The sequence below is a fragment of the Rhincodon typus genome, chromosome 27 (assembly GCF_021869965.1).
Source record: "Rhincodon typus isolate 14 chromosome 27, sRhiTyp1.1, whole genome shotgun sequence".
Classification (NCBI taxonomy): domain Eukaryota; kingdom Metazoa; phylum Chordata; class Chondrichthyes; order Orectolobiformes; family Rhincodontidae; genus Rhincodon; species Rhincodon typus.
The window spans coordinates 6,209,639-6,230,272 of record NC_063358.1 but is presented as its reverse complement, the minus strand read 5'-3'; the positions used below and the strand labels follow the sequence as shown (position 1 = coordinate 6,230,272).

Below are 20,634 nucleotides of genomic sequence, written 5' to 3'. Positions count from 1 at the left end.
GTCAGCTTTCCTGCTCCTCTGATGCTGTTTGGCCTGCTGTGTTCATCCAGCTCTACACCTTGTTATCTCAGATTCTCCAGCATCTGCAGTTCCTACTATCTCTGAAACAACGCTATGTGTAACATGTTTGAGAAAGATTGTTTCTTTATTTAGTTAATATTGGATGATGCATGGTATTTCTTTTAATAAAGTAAATAATTATACCGTTCCAGCCACTAAGCAGATTCTAACAGTTCATTGATTAGTGTGAATTGCAGGAGTTTATTCTGTTCATTCTACCTGTGAAGATGTTGGCTGCTCAACTTGAGCAATCTGAGCTCATCTCACTTGCCTGCCTTTCTTTCATTTATTGTTCTAATTTAAAACGCTTGAACAGATCCAATTGTCTCGAGAGATGCTTGTGGCAAAGCATTCTATGATCTAATATCCCACTGCATGAAAATAAATTCTTCCAATTACCCCTTTCGTTCTGGCAGTTGTTCGGGGTATAATAAGATACTCACTTTGCGTCAAACACAGTAAATTCTGCAAGTTTGCATTTTCTATGCACCTTTCAGTCTGAAGGAGAAAGGTGAATATCACCAGTGGAGATCATTCATTTGAAGTGGGATACATTTTAATACTCAGCTACAACACCCCTCTTGGTTGATGCCCTCTGTTCTGATACACCCTTTAGAAAATTACATGAAGGGTCTAGGCCCGAAACGTCAGCCTTCCTGCTCCTATGATGCTGCTTGGCCTGCTGTGTTCATCCAGCTCTACACCTTGTTATCATTAATTTTATTGTGCCTCTTCTAAAATGTGTCACCTCATACTAGAAAGATATAAAATTGTGAAGGGAATAGATAAGATAGAAGCATGGAGGTTGTTTCCACTGGTGGAATAAAACTAAAACTAGGGGATATCGCTTAAAAATAAGGGGGAGCAGATCTGGGACTGAGTTAAGGAGGAACTTCTTCACCCAAAGGGTTGTAAATCTTTGGAATTCTCTGCCCAGTGAAGTAGTTGAAGCTACCTCCTTGAATGTCTTTAAGGCAAAGATAGATAGATTTTTGAACAGTAAAGGAATTAAGGATTATGACGAGCGGACAGGTAAGTGGAGCTGAGTCCACAAAAAGATCAGCCATGATCTTATTGAATGGTGGAGAAGGCTTGACGGGCCACATGGTAAATTCTAGGATGGCATCTAAGTTGGGAATGCTGCAGTTAAACTGGAGTTTTTATTTGGTGGGGGGAGGGTAGCGTTTGGGAAGAACCATTTCTATCAAAAGTACAATGACCTATTCCTTTTATTAATGCATCAACACTTTTATTTTGTGCAGACTTGATTTCCTGTCTGGATAAAGGGATTCATTATTCTCAGCAACATTTTACGTAAGTTGAAATCCAATTTAACTTTGTTTTATATGCTGTAAGACTTGATGGAATGTTTTGCATTGTTTTGAAAGGAAAATTCCAGGAATGTTGGTGTGCTGATGTGGAAGCAGTCAGGCAATTGTCCTCCAGATAAATGACAGCTATCAAGAGGTGGATACGCCTCGGTTTGGGAGTTTACAGGATGACAACCAGTGACAGGAAAGTGAGCGAGCCAAAAATCCTCTTTTTGGGAACAATTGCCATGTCAATATCATACTTCTTTTCCCCCAATCTTGCTTTTAAAATCAACAATTAAATTGCCAAAGCTTTGTAAATGTTGTATTGAATCTGTCGTTGACAGCTTTTTGTTGTTCTACTAAAATGGGAAAATGTTCACGTCCACGAGGAAAGAAGGGAATTGGATTGAGGTTTGTTGTCTTAAAAAACAATCTCACACATGATGGGCTAAATAGCTTCCTATGCGTTGTATATGATTCTGTGAACTTTTACTTAGAGTTAGAATTGTAAACACTGAATTGAAGCTCATTTGAAAGAAAACATTAAGCGCTTATATGTTCTTTTATGCACAGTGATCAAAATTGCAGCATAGTCATTTAACTTGAAGTGGGATAGGTTCTTGTTATCTTTTTGACAGGTTAATATATGATCCAGTATCTACAAAGTTTCCACATCGGCTGTACCTCTTTAACTGTGTACAGATTATAGAGGACAGATAAAGGAAATGCGGCTGCCGGCAACACTTGGAAGCTAACAGATGTCTAAAGCATTTATAAATAGTAAGCATGAGCAGTGTGATCTCTGTCAGAATACAGTCCTGTGACAGAATGTGGGAATGTTTCTTCAGCCACTGTTAGTTCTGAAAAGATAGCGCCTTTGTCCTCCTCCAATATTAGCTGCCTTCATCTTTTGCTGAGGCCTCTGACTCATTAACAGTGTGTATGTGCCTGCGATCGCGTCAGTCAGAGACTGACACTAAATAGCAGCTAAATAAACTCGAGGAAGTGGGATGGAGTCCACAGTCACTGAAACAATCAAGTTCCTATCAAAATTTGCAACACCCTAACCATTGGAAATTAGTAGGAACATTGTGGAGACAGAAAATGCTTCCTGCATTATGGACGGAGCTCAAAGACACATTTGATACACTTGCAGCCAGCATACTGTCATAATTGTCATTGAATATGTCGCACATTATAAATAGACATATGAGAATGCATCACAGGGATGTAATGTTTATATTTGTACAAATAGCATCCTTGTTCATCACACAAAGATGTCTGAAATGGAGCAAGGGTGTCTCTTTACATGAATTGTTATGCTATTGTGGATCCTATCAGATACAAAACCAGATAAAACCTATGTGTTACCTCTGATTTTTCATTGCTGTACGTGACCTGTTTGTTGCACTATGCAATCCCTTTGGGATTGCTGCACAGTGGCACATGCATGCATCTTAAAGGGACCACTTCTCGTGCATGGTCTCTTTTGTCACTTGGGCAATCGTCCCAACTTCTATTTTGTGCCTCTGTAGGAAAAGTTAACCCATGCGTGGCTCTCTATACATTACGCACCAGATTCAGAAATGCGGGTCTCATTCAACAGGACATCTATACACTATGTCCCTTTATCAGAGATGGGTGAGAGAACCAGTATCCAGACTTAGGCTGGACACAGCTCACATATACAGACCATGGAGAGAAACCACAGAACCACCTTCGCCGAGATTTAAATAACTCACTTATCCAGGTGGGTGAGTGGGTAGTTGCAGAGTTAAACAAGTCTATCATGGTGTCAATTACTGTAGCCTGGTTTTGGTTACGCCATGCTGTGTGGCTCATGGAATGTGATCAACATATCCAAAGTCAACTGCATTCTTATCATCTGAAAATGTCTCCACTGTAAAGAGGAAGCTATCCATTGTTATCCAGGCTGCACTGCTCTCCAATGGATATCCAATTGTTCCATTCCTCATAGAAGATGCCCTGTTGATTTATATTTTTATCACAGAACTACTAGATGACATAATCCAACATGTATGGAGATTTTCCATACAAGTTCTTAAATCCAAAGATGTGCAGATTAGGGTGGATTGGCCATGCTAAATTGCCCAAAGTGTCCAGGGATGTGCAGGCTTGTTGGGTTAGCCATGGGAAATGCAGGATGACAGTGATAGAGTAAGGGGTGGATCTGGCTAGGATGCTCTGTGGAGAGTCAGTGTGAACTTGATGGGCTGAATGGCCTGCTTCTACACTGTAGGGATTCTATTATTCTATGATTCTTAAGATTTCTTTAATGGACATATTTACAGGCTTACTTCCCACTGTTTCCTCCCATAGAGATACTCTTTCTTTCCTCCAATCGTGATTAGAACGCCTACTTATTGGAAAACAGTCTGGGAGCATCATTTCTCTGTTTCTCATTCGTATTCCTCATTTATTTGACTGCCACTCTTACACAATTGATTAACCAGTCAACTGGCTAGCTACAGTAAATGTTATACTCATTACACCCAGGACTCTTACAGTTTGGGTGGCATCCTGTTAGGAAGGCTATAATTGCATAGATTTTATTATCAGTGGGGAGCAAATATTGTTCACTGTTCATTGTGCTTAGTATGGCTCACTGACTCCTGCATGGGCTGTATTTTAACCATTCTCAATCCCTCTCCTTGCAGAGAGGTAAAATCAGACGTAACGTTTCTTAAACAATACACACCATCAGTAGCAGCTTTGGGACCTATGTGAGCATGATAAGCAATAATGTGCTTCCTCAAACAAACAAAGTGAAGAATTCTAATTGAGAATCCAAACCAGTAAGTTAGAACATTTAATTAATTCGAAAAATTATGTACACAAGGCAAAACAAAGAGAAGGGAAAAATGTTGAGATTACGGCAGAGAGACATAAAATTGAGTAAAAAATGTTTAAAATATAACTTGTTTGAAATTTCCAACAATAATTAAAATCTGAAAGAGTGAGATTCCAAACTAATAAAAATTATTTTTCAGGCCCATAGGAATTGCGAGGAATTAATATTTACCACACTGTTAGCAATGCGAAAATGAAAAATGTGAAAAATTAAGACATTAAAAATGCATATATTCTTGAATGGAAAAGCCCAAAATTTTTCTGGGGTGTTTATTTAGTGCTTGGAGAAGGATAATGCTGCAGATCCATGTATATACTTGGCAAGTCTCTTGCCAAGTTATCGGTGTAGCAAAGCTGGCAGAGGAGCTGGGCAACTTGGACAGCCAGTTCCCAGTTTCCATGTTTAACTCTACGTAGAGTCATAGAGTCATACAGATGTACAGCATGGAAACAGACCCTTCGGCCCATCTCGTCCATGCTGACCAGATATCCCATTTGCCAGCATTTAGCCCATATCCCTCTTAAACCCTTCCTGTTCATTTACCCATCCACTTGTGTCTCAAATGTTGTCCAAAACAATGCAACAGCTTATAAATAATAATTACTGCTCCAAGAAATTGTGGAAATCAGCTCCAAAAGTGAAAAAAGCCTCAAAAAAGCAGCGGCTCTTACAGCCACAGCCACAGTTTTCTCCCATCCTCCATGTGTGGACCAACCAAATAACTTCCCTCACCCTGAAAATTAACTGGCATCAATTTGGATGCTGATTCCTTCAGATTTTCATTATTGTTGGAAATTTAAAATAAATTAAAATTAAACCCGTTTTAATCTATTTTATGTGACTGTATGATGTGTGAATGCTGGAAGTTATTTTCAGATTTACTCCATAATAACATAAGTTCTGCTGGCCCCTCTTTATTCCTATTGCAACATCTAGGCCATTATAAAGAAAGTCAACTCAATGCCTCAAGCAATCTCTTGAGATGCAACAGTTCCTGGGTCCATAAAGGGAGTCAACAAAAACGATGTATGTCTTTCTGATTTGCCCTCCAATGGGTTTTAAAAGGTCTAGTGGCACCTATAAGAGAACGTGGCACTTGAAGATCACAAATTGTGTTTGAAGAGTTTTTCCAATACTGATCACTTAATGCTTGAGCAGAAACATGAAAGCACTTTTCGAGCACAAATCATACAGGATGCATTTCGTGTCAGTGATGACTTTACTGAGCTCTTTATTGTTATTCACTTGCTTTGTGGTAACCATTCCTTTTGTTTACATTATAGTAAATATTGTCCAGCAGGTTGTAAAGATGTCATTGGTGAAGTTTGGGGAAACCTTCAACAGGGTTATCGTGATGTGAGTATATATCAATAAATTAAACAAGTAACCAATTTTTCTTTTGGAAGTCATCTATGTATTAATACAACAGCATTTTTATCGGGTCACCCCTCATTTAAGTTGTTCATGATGTGTAGGTGCCGGTGTTGGATGGGGGTGGATAAAGCCAGAAGTCACACGACACCAGGTTATAGTCCAACAGGTGACGAAAGAGCACCGCTCTGAAAGCTTATGATTTAAACAAAAATGTTGGACTATAACCTGGTGTCATGTGACGTCTGACTAAGTTGTACATAATTGTGTTTTTCAGAGGTTATGACAGATCTAGAGAATTAAATATGTTGGATTCTGTATGCAGTAGTGTGAAGTGCAAACTATTTCAATATGAGCATGATAAATAGAAGCAAGACTAGGCAGTATGACCCCTCTAGCCCATTCTGTCATTCAATAAAAGATTGGCTGAAAGTTGGCTTCAACTCCACTTTCTTGCTCAATTCCCCATTTTTCTCAATTCCATTACTGTGCAAAAATTTTCAAAAGCTATCAATCTCAGCCTTGAATATATTTAAAGATTGAGTGTTGATTGCCCACTGTGTGTGATGTAGAATTCCGAAGATTGCTGTCTCAGAGCTCAGGAACCCAAAATTCCAACTTGCGATCCCACTTGGGGCCTTGACTCCCACTTTGTGAAGCCCTGCTGTAGGATTTTCTCAGTAATATTATATTAACAGGTTTACCTCAATTAGTTAATGCAAAGTTAAAATTCTCCTCTTGTTGTAGAAATTGAACAACATATTGCCAAACATTATATATTGGTCCTTTCTTTCACAGACCTCTGTTTCATATTTGTCAACTTTCGCTGCAGCAAGAGAAGAAATATTCAGATTACAGTCAGTCCGCAGCTCCGTTTTATCCTCATTGTGTAGTTCTGTAAAAGTTCAGTATATGTGCAGAAATAATGAAAGGAAATTTTAATCTATACCACTCATTGGAATCAAATTAATTATGATCACTATGGACATCTCAATGTCCTTTGGGTTTGTCTGTTCCTTGCTGAATTTTCTGCTAATGAATCCAAATAGATCCATTTGGATAGAGTCATAGAGTCCATAAGAATATAAGACATAGGAGCAGAAATTAGGCCACTCAGCCAATCATGTCTGCCCTACCATGCAATCATGGCTGATAAGTTTCTCAACCCCATTCTCACACTGTCTCTCCATAACTCTTGATCCTTAACAATCAAGAACCTATTTATCTCTGTCTTAAATATACTCAATGACCTGGCCTTCACAGCCTTCTGTGGCAGTGAATTCCATAGGTTCACCACTCTCTGGTTGAAGAAGTTTCTCCTTATCTCCGAACTAAAAGATCTTGCCTTTGCTCTAAGGCTGTGCCCTGGGTCCTAGTTTCTCCTGCCAATGGAAACATCTTCCCAACGTTCACTGTGTCCAGGCTTTTCAGTATTCTGTAAGTTTCAATTAGATCTCCCCTCATCCTTCTCAACTCCAAGTATAGACCCAGAGTCCTCAAACGTTTCTCATATCTTAAGCCGTTCATTCCTGGGATCATTCTCATGAACCTCCTCTGGACCCACTCCAGGGCCTGTACATCCTTTCTGTGGAATGGGGCCCAAAATTGCTCACAATATTTCAAATGTGGTCTGACCAGAGCTTTATAAAGCCTCTGAAGTACATCCCTGCTTTTACATTCTCGTCGTCTCGCAATAAATGCCAACATTGTATTTGACCTTCTACTGATTCAACCTGCAAGTTTACCATAACAGAATCCTGGACTAGGACTCGCAAGTCCACTTGCACTTAAGATTTCTGAATTTTCTCCCCATTTAAATAATAGTCCACACCTCTATTCTTCCTACCAAAGTGCATGACCACACACTTGCCCATGTTGTATTCCATCTGCGACTTCTTTGCCCACTCTGCTAACCTGTCTAAATCCTTCTGCAGCCTACCCGCCTCCTCAATACTTCCTGTCCCTCCACCTTTTTTTAATCATCTGCAAATGTCATAGAAATGTACAGCATGGAACTAGGCCTTCAGTCCAACTAGTCCATGCCAACCAAATACCTTAAATTAATCTAGTCCCATTTGCCAGCATTTGACCCATATCCCTCTAAACTGTTCCTATTCATATACCCATCCAGATGCCTTTTAAATGTTGTAATTGTACCAGCCTCTGCTACTTCCTCTGGCAGCTTGTTCCATACACATACCACCCTCTGCATGAAAAGGTTACCCCTTGGGTCCCTTTTTAAATCTTTCCCCTCTCACCTTAAGCCTATGCCCTCTAGTTTTGAACTCCCCTACTCTGAAGGAAAGACCTTGGCTCTTCACCCTATCTATGCCCCTCATGATTTCATAAACCTCCATAAGGTCACCCTTCAGCCTCTGACACTTCAGGAAAAATAGTGTCCTCCTATTCAGCCTCTCCCTATAGCTCAAACCCTGCAATCCTGGCAACGTCCTTGTAAATCTTTTCTGAACCATTTCAAGTTTCACAACAATCTTCCTATAGCAGGGAGACTGGAATTGAATGGAGTATTCCAAAAGTGGCTTAACCAATGTCCAGTACAGCCTCAACATTTGCTCCCAAATCCAATATTCAATGCACTGACCAATAAAGGCAAGCGTACCAAATGCCTTCTTCATTATCCTATCTTCTTGCGACTCTACCTTCGAGGAACTGTGAACCTGCACCCCTAGGTCTCTTTGATTTGAGCTCAGTTTTTCTTTTGTACTTGTAAAGTATTTTAGATAAGGATAAATAAATTGGAATGGTGTTGGTTAATATCTTCTTTTCATTATGTTACAAACTCTTGTGTCATTGTGCATTTCCCATCATTGTTTTCAATTATAAACTACAATGGCACCACAACTGCTGGGGGATTCTAATTACAATGTAACATGTTTACATACGGCCGCTTCCCTTCTAAATGTTAAAATTCCAATGCATGGCTGTCCTGGCCAAATACAACTTCAATTTATATAACGCCTTTAATGTATTAATAAACCCAAAGCATTTTTCCGGAGGTAGGGGTGGTGTTTGTAAAATGGAAATTAGGCGCTGAGCCACATAAAATGAAATTAGGCAGATGACTTAAACTCCATAGAGTCATAGTGTCCTACAGCATGGAAGCAGACTCTTCGGTCCAACTTGTCCATGCTGACCAGATGTCCTAAACTGATCTAGTCCCATTTGCCAGTATTTGGCCCACATCCCTCAAAACCCTTCCTATTCACATGCCCATCCAGATGCCTTTTAAATGTTGTAATTGTACCAGCCTCCACCACCTACTCTGGCTGCTTGTTCCATACACGCACCACCCTCTGCGTGAAAAAGTTGCCCCTTAGGTCCCTTTTATATCTTTCCCCTCTCACCTTAAACCTATGCCCCTCTAGTTTCAGACTCCCCAACCCTGGGGAAAAGACCTTGACTATTCACCCTATCCATGTCCCTTATGATTTTATAAACCTCTATAAGGTCACCCCTCAACCTCCAAAACTTCAGGAAAAATAGCCCCAGCCTATTTAGCCTCTCCTTATAGCTCAAGCCCTCCACTGCTGCAAACTCCACTTTCCTGCCTTTTCCCTATAATCCTTGATTCTCTTCCTGATTAATAATCTATCTATCTCAGCCTTTAATATACTTAATGACCCAGCTTCAATAGCTGTCTGGGGTAAAGAAATCCACAGATTCACTGCCCTCTATGATCCACTTGATTCACACTCCATCCCAATATTTTGTTGGCTGAGTATGCTTTTTGTTTAATAACGTTCCTGCAAATTGCCTTGGGACAGTCTGTTACATTAAAGGAGCTACATAAATGTAAGTTGTTGTTGTCAAATGCCATGTACATTTGAGACTTCAAGCATTGTGAAGAACGGTATTAGGATAGCAGTCACTTGAAGCATCGATGATGAAGGTGGCACCACCCATCCTGACTTGATCCAGCATGTATTCACAATGTTTATGAAATGAGTTGAAGATAACACATTATTTTCTGTCCCATAGACATCTGTCTTGTGTAAAGCAGCTCTCCATGCTGGTGCAATAGCAGATGAGCTAGGGGGTCAATTCTCAGCAATTCTGAACAAAGGCATCACTCTGTATGAAGCAGCTTCTGCAAATGGAATTTTAACTAGAACGTAAGTAGGATAAACTCCAGTTGCAGTTTCTTTGGCACGTCTCATGGTTTGCTGCCATAACACAGGCACAAATGCCCAGAGAAATGGTGTCAGTGCTACAGCAGGTAATTTGGGGAATGCCAGCAGAAATTCCAATTCCTCTCACGTCTCGCTGCATGTTTTTGATCTGTCTCAAAGCAGCAGGCCAGTTGCCAATGAAGTGGGAATTAATAAAAACTGAAAGAACTGTGGATGCTGTAAATCAGAAACAGAAATTGCTGGAAAAGTTCAGCAGGTTTGGCAGCATCTGTGGAGAGAAATCAAAGTCAGCCTTTCCTTCTGAGGAAGGGTCACTGGAATGTTAACTCTGATTTCTCTCCACAGATGCTGCCAGACCTGCTGAGCTTTTCCAGCAATTTTTGTTCTTGTTTAAGGGGGCTTTATTGCTTGTTAAACACCATTATTAATAGCACAACTCTGGTTTTCAATATTAAACTTCCATTCTTACCAAATGCACTGGTCAAACTAGATGTCGAGAATTCTCGGCATGGAAGTTGGAGCAGGTTCCTGGTGACTGCAGCACACTGCTTGCTCCAAAGTACCTCCATGATGGCCACCAGGCGCCAACATCTCAGGGTACACTCCATGGGATCAAGAGTTGCGGGGAAAGTGGGGTTGAGAAACAAATTGGCCATGATTGAATGGCAGAGTGGACTCAATAGGCAGAATGGCCTAATTCTGTTCCTATATCTTATGGTCTCATGGGCATCTACCATATACATACCCCAAGTCCAGAGACACTGGCATCCAACATGTGCCAGTCCCATAAACCCCTCAGAATACATACGTACAGTATGTGTCTGCACTTCAATGCTGCACGAGGAACTATCATTCAAATGCTACAGCACAGACACTATCTGGACATGAGCCCAGTACATGGACTGGACCAGGCCATACCTCCAAGTTCTTCGCTAGCTCTCATAATGTTCACACACTCTGAGTCTACCTGGATGATCATAACAAACCTGCCTTGCACATTGCACCTTCAGCCAGCAGTTATGGGAACAGCACGTGGTCAGATGGGGCTTGAACTGGACGTGTGGATTGCTGTAGGGAGTGGGGTAGGGAATTGTTTGGTGAGATATGGTGAGAAATGTTGTTGGACCTTACAGCAAAAATCCTTCCAAACAACATGACATAAATCGCATCAAGACAAAAAGCCTTAAGATTCAGCCCTAGATGTTTTAATTACAAAACGTGTCTTTTATCAAAAATCATGATTGCAATATATCCTTTCTTTGGATTAGTTTTACAGGAAAAGACACAGGGCAGGATTTGATTATGAGGCAGGGGCAGGATGAGTAGCAGGGAAGCCTGGAGTTTCTTAACTGTCAGTTTGCCAGCTGATTTTGTGAAAGACACATTGTGGTGGTAGTTAATGGAACCATGTTAAGGTCCCTGTTTGTGCCTATATCCCACACTGACAGGAATTTGTCTTTCAACAGGAAAATGCTCTGGGGTGGTCAAAACATATTGAAAGATTATGGCTTCCCGTGGGGAATGAGGGGGTTGGGCAGAGGTCAATGTAAAGACAAACTTACCCCACCATTCCCACACTGAGGAAGGAGCAGGGGGCTAGCCACAGCTGTGGCAAGTTTTATTTTTGCGTATGATTGAAAGTGCTGAGCGCCTTCATCATGACACAACCACTGTCTCACTTCCTGAAATGGCAGACAAGTGCTGGAGGACTTTTTGTTGGTCCTCCAACATCAAGAAGCTGCCCAGAATCCTCACTTGAAAGTGCAAGTGCATCCTCTGGAAACTAATTGGCCATTCCTTGGAGAATTATGTCGAGATGACCAATCCCAACACAGTATGGGATTGACACCTTGAGTTGATCCTGCCATCAAGCTCCCAACACCAAATGGAAGATCCTGCCCACATTTTGCAGGATTTCATGACTTAAAAATGTGCCTCTGGGCCTCAGTGAGGCATTTCGTTTTCAAAATGTGAACAACTTGACTTCATTCGTGGGACAATACATTTTATTTGAGTTTCATTTTCTTTCGGTGTTGTGGGTGCCAGGAAAGGGCAAAATATAGAAACAATACATAAATTGCAGTGTCTGGATTGATGGAAACTGGAACTTGAACTATCTTGCTTGTAGAATGGAGTATTAAAAATATTATTTAATATTTAGTACATGACTGCCTCAGCCACAATGCACAAAAAAGTAACCAAGTGCCAATCATTATTAACCTCCAGAAAGGCTTGTGTATTACATTTAACCTGCATCAGTAAAAACCCTTTCATAGTGAAATGGTGTACATTTTGCTTAGGGAATCTGGTTCAATGATCATTCTTAATCTTTAATGTCTCCATTTCTTCCAGAGGTTCTTTGTCTGAAAAACGGATCAAAATCAGGAAAGGTAAAAGAACAAACTTTAATGGCACCATATTGTTCACAGAAATGGTCAAACAATCTTTACAAGTGAAAACTGAAAACTGTTACATGCACTATTACAGTTAGGATGAAGCAGTCAGTACAATTTTGCAAATGGAAGAAATTAAACAATGTGAAACTCTTGGCCCACAGTCAGAATGACAGATGATTAAAGTACTTTTACTCCCTCACCAAATTCCACATGAAACTGCAGTTTTCATGGAATACATTGGCAATAATTAGTGTTTGGAGTCAAAAGGGAGGATAACTTCAATTCATAAAGCATCTTTTAAAATAGAAATGTCTCATTGTACTTCATAACGTCGTATTTTTGGAGATAATTTTATCTCTTGAGATTAAGATATTCTTAAGGTCCTTATGCTTTATGTTAGAGGTGAGAATTGAAGGGACTCCTGAAAAGTGGACTGAGAAAGCAGGTTATTGTAGAGACATAAGGAGACCAGGTCCTCCAGGATGATCCTGTAGTACTAAAACGAGACTTGACAACAGGGGGGAAAGTGTGGGTAATAATTATTGAAACATAGATGATCTCGAGGTGACCGGATTGAGTGGACAGTGAGAGGAAGATTCTCCTCGTAGGAGAAGTTAGAACTGGGGGACACAGTTTAGAAATAAGGCATCTCCCATCTATGATGGAGATGTGGATGATTCCTTTCTCTTAGATTCTGGAACTCTCTTCCCCAGAGAGCATTGGAAGCAAGGTCATTGAACACATTTAAGGCAGAGATAGGTAGATTCTTGACCAACAAGACAGTCAAAAATTAGGGGATTGCCAGAAATGTAGAGTTGAGGCCATAATTTTATGAGCCATGTTGAATGGTGGCAAAGGCCAAAGAGGCCAAGTGGCCTTCCCTGCCTCTGATGTGTATGTAGCTAGTTTCCCTTATCAACCTGGTCAGAAATATCAAGACACTCCTCTAGAGCAAGTGGGACCTGAACCTAGGTTTCCTGGCTCAGAGGTAGGGACACTACATCCACATCACAAGATTCCTCTAATGTGCATGTATACTTGAATTTAATAGGCCAGAGCTTTTAGGATGTGGAGAGGAGGGTTGTACCAGACTCTCAATTTTAATTGACAGAAACAACTAGCTTGCATTTATATAGGATTTTATCATGTATCTTAAGAACGTGGCAACATATGCAAATAGCTATTCTGAACAGCAATGACTACTGTTGTGTAGGCTAGCATGACAACCATCTGACACACAGCAAGATCCTGTCTAACTGCGTAATAGACTATAATTTCCTGTTCCAGGATTTGTGATGCCTGCTGCGTAGGAACAGTAATAAGAAATCTATTGACTTCTAGCAATAAATAAAGGTGATATTTTTATAGTAATAGTTGGAGATTGCTACATTTAGATAAATGAGATCTGACAGACTCGCTTTAAACCACTTTAAGATAGGCACTGTAGGATTACAGATTTGTTAGTAAATTGGTTAGAATATCTCTGGAATCCTGAATTCAAGCTACTGTTGTGCAGTCTTGTCTGTAAGGTTTGCTGACTCCGATGGTAGGATTAGGCAGATAACTTTATTTATTATTAAGTCTTTTAATAAACTCAAAATACTGCTGGCTATAAATAGAGTAAATAGTTTTCTTTTTAATCAGTTGATAGTGTGAAAATTATGAGTTCTACCAGCTTCTACGGGATGTTCTCACCATGGCATTTCCGAGCCTGTGCAGTGAGATGCATACCAGGACTAATGAAACATGATGCTTTTGTAAGATAGCTATCAGGCCAGTGCCACTAGAAGGTGAAATGTTTTACTAAATGTGGATTTTAATTTATTAGTCCAGTTTTAGCATTTACTCATTTATTTGGCTTTTGCTGCTGAAATTGCTCAGTGGAGTGGAGATTTGCTGGCAGTTGTTTTTCTCTCTGATAATGTAATGTCAGAAGTATTCTTATTGAGTGAGTATATGTTTCATGATATTTCCCATTATATAAGTCAAGCAATAGCCTCAATTCTGACAGTAATTGGTAAGCCTGGCTTATTATTCTGCTATAATTCAGCTAAATTGTGATCTGTACTGTTTCTGAGAATGTAAATATCCACATCCTGAGATTAATTAAAGATGTTCTAAGTTCCAACTCCAGTCCCTGAAAACCAATGTGAACAATCTGATTTTCCTTTGTTACTTCACTGTGTTATTTAAGAAGGGATTTGAAAAGATCATGTGTCTTTGCAAATAAAATTCAATTCAGCTGAATGAGCTTTAGGTAGGAAAGTATTCTATATCAATTAGTTATTGGTACAGGAACAAGCCAGCTATGTACTGTATAAGATTTTAGGATCAGAAGCTTTTTGTTTTCTCTTTGAAGGATTCTTTGTCTCACATTATGTCCCCCTCAAGGTATGGGGGACATTAACCACTTATTGATCCACCTGACTATTGCATCCATTGAGCCTTAGGTTTCTTCTGAGTGGCTGAGATGCACTTCACTTTCTCGCTGTTTATTTGATGGGTGTAAAAGAGACAATCATGGGTTGAAGTTCACCCCGAACTGACTCCTTGCTGATTTGGATCCATTGATACTTATTGCCCTCTACAACCACTGTAAATGAGTCATTATTAAGATCTGCAGCTTGACCAATCATAGTGCCACTGCCACTGCCTGAGCTGAAAAGAGATGCTATTTCACTCCATACAATCCAAGTGGGGGCCAGCGAATGGTGACTTTGTGCACTTTTCGCTGTACTTACGTATTTCTATACTCAGTACATGCAACGAATAAATAAATCTAAATCTGGAATTTAAATTAATCTCCATGGAGGACGCTCAAAACTGTAGAGATAGGAAGAGTTTGAGCAGAAAGAAAACATACGCACTCAGGGTAACCAATTTGTCACTTGTTTCACTCTTCTTAGATTGTGATACTGTCTTGAAGACCAGACACTTTAATGCCTCATCCTCTTGGAAAGAGAAGAACAACATTGGAGAGTGGCATGTCTGGTCCCCTGACAAAGCAAATATCAGCAACGATGGGTATCCATGGGCATGGGCAGCAGACTCACTCACTGAGGACCAATGGCTGCAAATAGACTTGGGAGAACGGAAGAATGTCACAGGTCAGTGCAATATTAAATAGACAAGTTTTGGTTTCAACAAATTACGGCAATGATTCTCAAAGGTTTTGAAGATTATTGGGGATATGCAGGAATGCAGACCTGAAGTTAAAATCACATCAGCCATGATCTTATTGAGTAGGGAAGCAGGCTCGAAGGGCCGAGAGGCCTGCTCTTGTTTCTTGTTCGTACATTTGTGAGCAAAAGTTACCCTTTCAGACTACAGTGTGAACCATCGGTAACTGTTACCCTGTTAACCAGGTTAGGTTATTGCATACCTATTTTCTACTGCTAATGAGATGGAATCATTTTGTGATAAATTATGGGAAATGTTATGATGTGTTCCTATACTGACTGGATCCAAAGCTGTGTGATTTTAATTTTCTTTGGACATTTGCAACTGGCGTTAGAAAGAGGCATTGATCCCACTAAGTAGGGGCTTGGATTCAGAGGTGAAAGGGCAGCGGGCAAACTCACTATTCCACCACCTATCCAATTTTTGTCAGAGTCAAAGAACTCAGTTAAGTTATACATTAAACCATAATCGTGCGCATTCAAAATTGCTTGAAAATTTCAGATGTTGAGTCATGAGTACTGAATGTGCAGTGTAAATAGTCTGCAATCGTTCCAAGTTGGTAAGACCAAGTATTTGGATTCAGCACCAAGGCACCAACTATTTCACTTCTGCTCAGCACCCCAGTCAGTCCTGGAATTTAACCTTGCCTATAGATTGGGCCCTCAGCAACATTTCACAAATACACTTCAGACACTTCTGCTTCAGAAGCAAATCTTTTTGCTGCTTTTGTGCATTTTTGTTTGTTATTTGTTGGTTTGAATGCCGTTTTCTTATTGAATGCTTTAATAGAGCACATTGCATGTCCTGTGGTTGTGAAATGTAACTCTTCTTATAAATAAGGGCATTGAGTAAACTCAATCTTGACTATGAATTTTTCAAAATGTATAAATACAATTTTCCAGTGTATTATGTCCTATTATGCCATATTGGCTCAGTGGTTAACACTGCTGACTCACAGCACCAGGCACCCAGGTTCAATTCTACCCTCGGGCAACTGTCTGTGTAGAGTTTGCACATTCTCTCTGTATCTGCGTGGGTTTCCTCCTACAGTCCAAACATGTGGATTGACCATGGGAAATGCAGAGTTACAGGAAGGGTGTGGGTCTAGGTGTGATGCTCTTTGGAGTGTTGGTATGAACTCAAAGGGCCAAATGGCCTGCTTTTATACTGTAGGGATTCTATAATAAGTCTATTACCTGTGTAAATAAGCATGTATTTTGCACCACCTATAATTTCAGGGATTGTGACCAAAGGCAGCATGACAAACGGGTATAACTTCTATGTGAAAACATATAAGGTTTCCTACAGCAGAGATGGGAAAACGTGGAGAACCTATAAGACTAGAAACAGCAAGGAAGGCAAGGTAATTCTCAGTCAAACTGTGACACTGATGCTTAATAATTGAATGCTGCACTATAGACCTCCAGAACCTTTTGTTCTCTGTTTTATTTTTACCTTTTTCTTTTCAACCAAAAGATTTTTGAAGGCAACATGAATGACCCCCAATCGGTTCGCAACAATTTTATCCCATCTTTCGTGGGGCGGTATGTTCGCATTACACCACAGACATGGTACCAAAGGATAGCTATGAAGGTGGAGCTGCTTGGTTGCAAGGCCTCGCAAAGAATCCGAATTGGTAAAGATCCTGCTTCTCACATTGTTTTGTTTTTTTTTGTCTTGGCGGGGCAGGGGTGTGTGTGTGTGGTGTGGTGTCGTACATCAATGTTCGTTACTCATAATGGCTGAGTATGATGTCAGCCCCAGATCAATAACCTAGGGCCTGCGGTGCTAATATCCACACAAAAACTGTCTTCTACAAACAAAATAACTGAAAGAACTATAGATGCTGAAAATCAGAAAGCAAAACAGAAATTGCTGGAAAAAGTAGCATCTGTGGAGAGAAATCGAAGTTAACATTTCAGGTCTAGTGAGCCCTCTGTTAAGGGCCTGTTAAGGATCACTAGACCTGAAATGTTAACTCAGCTTCCTCTCCACAGACGCTGCTAGACCTGTTGAGTTTTTCAAGCAATTTCTGTTTTTGAAACAGTCTTCTATATTCTGTTCAAAAGTGAATGAGCCCTGGGATGGGAGGGACAGTAGTGTAAATATTGTCATAATGTAAAATTCAACCAAATCACATAATGTCAATCAGGAGGAGGATCTTGCCCTGGTCAATATACCATCCCAGGCTTGTAACACCTTGACTCTGAGCATTCTCTGAAGTGAACTTAGAACTCTCCTCGTTATAAAACAATCACTTAGGCCAATTAAGAATAGCCAAAAACGTGGCCTTGCCAATGTTGCATACATTCTAAAATCAAATAAGGCAAAATAAATTCAATATTTTGAAGTGATGGATTGTTCCTAAAGAATTACAGCCCTGATCTTCCAGTTAAGTCAGAAAATGGCCATATCCTATTCAGAAGATCTGGACATTAATTCTTTGAAAATAATCTCTTGGAGGCCCTGATACATTGACTACCTGGTATTGGCTTGGCAAGTTTAAACTTCCAGTAGGGAGTTAACTGGTATCTGGAACTGTCCAATAATGTCTCTGAGTTAAAATTTTAGAGTTCAGAAGATTCCAATTTACTTATCTTTATAGTTAGCAGGGAAACACTGGAAGATTAAAACCTGTTGTAACTCCTGGCTAACTACAAAACTGGCCAACCCTGTGATCACTCTCACTGACCAGACCAAAATGGCGGCAGAGTAGGGTTTCTATGCCAGAGCTCGTCTGCTCTGACAGCTTTTCTATTTCTTTTTCTTTCTGTCTCTTTTCTTTATTTTTTACTTAGTCATCTTGACCTGACCTTGCACGCCCTCAGCAGTGGCGAGAACGGACCCAGGGCACAGACCTTGAATGGTCTCGAGCTGGGCCCAGGGCGTGGACCTCGACTGGGCCCAGCGCGCAGGAGAGTGAGCCCCTTAGTTACTTTCCCAAAGCAAGCACAGACGACATCGGCGAGGTAGGCCCAGCAGCAAAAGATGGCGCCTGAAGATCGGCAACTTTGTTGTTGGTTGGGTCCAGCGCTGGCGACAGCAAAGGCAAACCACTGACAGAATGGCAACGTGGCAGCACTGATGAGATGCAATGTGCCTCTGATATTGGTTGGTCCACCACAGATGGCAGCGAGGTAGTGGCGGAGAAGTATTGGCTCAGCAACAAAGATGGCGCATGAGAATCAGCAACTTTGATGTTGGTTGGGTCCTGTGTAGGCAGTGGAAAAGTATTAGTGGCAGAGTGGCAACGTAGGTGTCGTTGACAGTGATAAGCTGGCTCAGGGTTGATGGACTCTCTTCAATCTATATCTTCCCTTTTTTTCTTTTTTCTCTTTTATACTTATTCAAAATGGCACCATTTTAAGGTGACAAATGAAAGCTTTTCACTGTATTTTATTGTATTCTTGCTGTAAAATACACGTGACAATAAAGTCAAAATCAAATCACACTGACTGTAACCCCTCCTTTCCCCGGCAGCTGACCTAACCTACACTGTCATCCATGTAACTGTCACACTAACCTCCTCATCCATATGACACTCTATTCTCTCTCCTTCCAGAAACCGTACCCTCCTGAACCACCTGGCATCCTACCCTGCTTACCCATCTAGCACCTACCCTCTCACCTACATGACACCCTATCTTCTCTCCCATGTTCCTTACCCATTTACTTTCTTTCAAAAACCACCAGAGGCTTTCCTGAAACTGTTTAATTACCACAATGCAACAACTACTGCCATCAAAAGGGGGGCTGGTCTCTGTAATGAACCAATCCATGCTACCTGCGCAGATCGGAAAATTTGGGCTTATGTGTTCTTTGTGTGTTCCTATTCCAAATAACAGGTTAATTGACTTTCAGCTAGAGAGCAATCCACGTTACTTGCATGTTAATCAAATTTCAGCTTACTTTCCTATTGGTTTTCTAGAACTTAACATATAAATAATATCTTTATTAAAGGATTTATTAAGCTGGAGAGGGTTCAGAAGAGATTTATCAGGATGTTGCCAGGGATTGAGGCTTTGAGTTATAAGGAGAACCTGGATAGGCTCAGACATTTTCTGCTCGAGTGTATGAGATTGAGGGGTGACCTTATACAGATTTATAAAACCATGAAGGGTATAGATAACATGAATAGCTGGTGTCTTTTCCCTAAAGTGTGGTGTTTCAAGACCAGGAGGCACTTTTTGTGGTGACAGGAGAAAGATTTAGAAAAGACATAGGAAGACATAAGGGGCAATTTTTTTTTGCAGAGCATGGTTCTGGTGTGGAATGAACTTCTTGAGGAAGTGGTGGATGCGGGTAAAATGACAACATTTAAAAGACATTCGGATAAGTACATGAACAAGAAATGTTTGGAGGGATATGGGCCAAGTGCAGGCAGGTGGGACAAGTTTAGTTTGGGATTGGGTTACTGGCTAAGCTCCTGATCTCTTTCTCAATTTTCTCTGTTCCCGATATATTCCCAGGGTTGTGACAGGTGTGGGGATGGGAGTAATGGTGGAGAGGTGTGGGGGAGAATGGGTGATGTGGTGAGGAATCTGACGGAGGAGAGGTGATCTGGCAGAGCAGAGGCTGAGACACTGTGCTAGTGGAGGAAAGGAGGAAGGGGTGGGGGTGAGGGACATGATAGTCACAGGCAATTGAGGAGGGGGGGTTCAGACACATGTGACATCAGTAACGGTGGGGCAGGGGCATTTGGGAGGGAGGGAGCACAGTGTTTACTTATTCCACTGATTTTTCAAGTCGTAAGCACCTATTTTTCTGCAAAGCTTTCTCAAGACAGGATTGAGGTCTCAGGAATTGGCAAGTTAGACCACACTCAATCTTTGGAACCATAAGAAGTAGGAGCAGAAGTAGGCCAATCAACCCCTCGAGCCTGTTCGACCATTTAATACAATCATGGCTGATCCATCTTGGCCTCAACTCCACTTTCCTGCCCGCTCTCCATAACCCTTCAACCCGTTACTAATTAAACATCTATTTCCTCCTCAAGTTTATTCAATGTCCCAGCACTCAGGGTGTATTGAATTCCATAGATTCATGACCCTTTGAGTGAGATAATTTCTCCTCATCTATGATTTAAACCTGCCAACCCTCAACCTAAAATTATGACCATTCGTTGTCGAAAACACGAGATTTAAAGCAACACTTAGCACTCATTCAGAGCTCCATAGCAGCTATTGCTGCCTCAGCTTACAACCTAAATATTTCAGTTCATGACTCCATCAAGGGTCATGACCTATAATATGGGATGTCATGATCTGATACCTCGTCTTTATGTATAGTTG

At 40.7% G+C, this 20,634-nt stretch overlaps 1 protein-coding gene across 3 annotated transcripts in view; it reads left to right on the top strand.

Moving 5' to 3' along the window:
- The window catches only part of si:dkey-34d22.1 (discoidin, CUB and LCCL domain-containing protein 1), a 127,603-nt gene that overhangs the window by 81,510 nt on the left and 25,459 nt on the right, over positions 1 to 20,634 (top strand). For all 3 annotated transcript variants that reach the window (XM_048613159.1, XM_048613158.1, XM_048613160.1), the window contains 7 exons: positions 1,323 to 1,374; positions 5,529 to 5,601; positions 9,616 to 9,749; positions 12,120 to 12,157; positions 15,070 to 15,270; positions 16,582 to 16,706; positions 16,820 to 16,979. In XM_048613159.1, the coding sequence (XP_048469116.1) occupies positions 1,323 to 1,374; positions 5,529 to 5,601; positions 9,616 to 9,749; positions 12,120 to 12,157; positions 15,070 to 15,270; positions 16,582 to 16,706; positions 16,820 to 16,979 (783 nt within the window). The remainder of the gene's footprint in view (positions 1 to 1,322; positions 1,375 to 5,528; positions 5,602 to 9,615; positions 9,750 to 12,119; positions 12,158 to 15,069; positions 15,271 to 16,581; positions 16,707 to 16,819; positions 16,980 to 20,634) is intronic.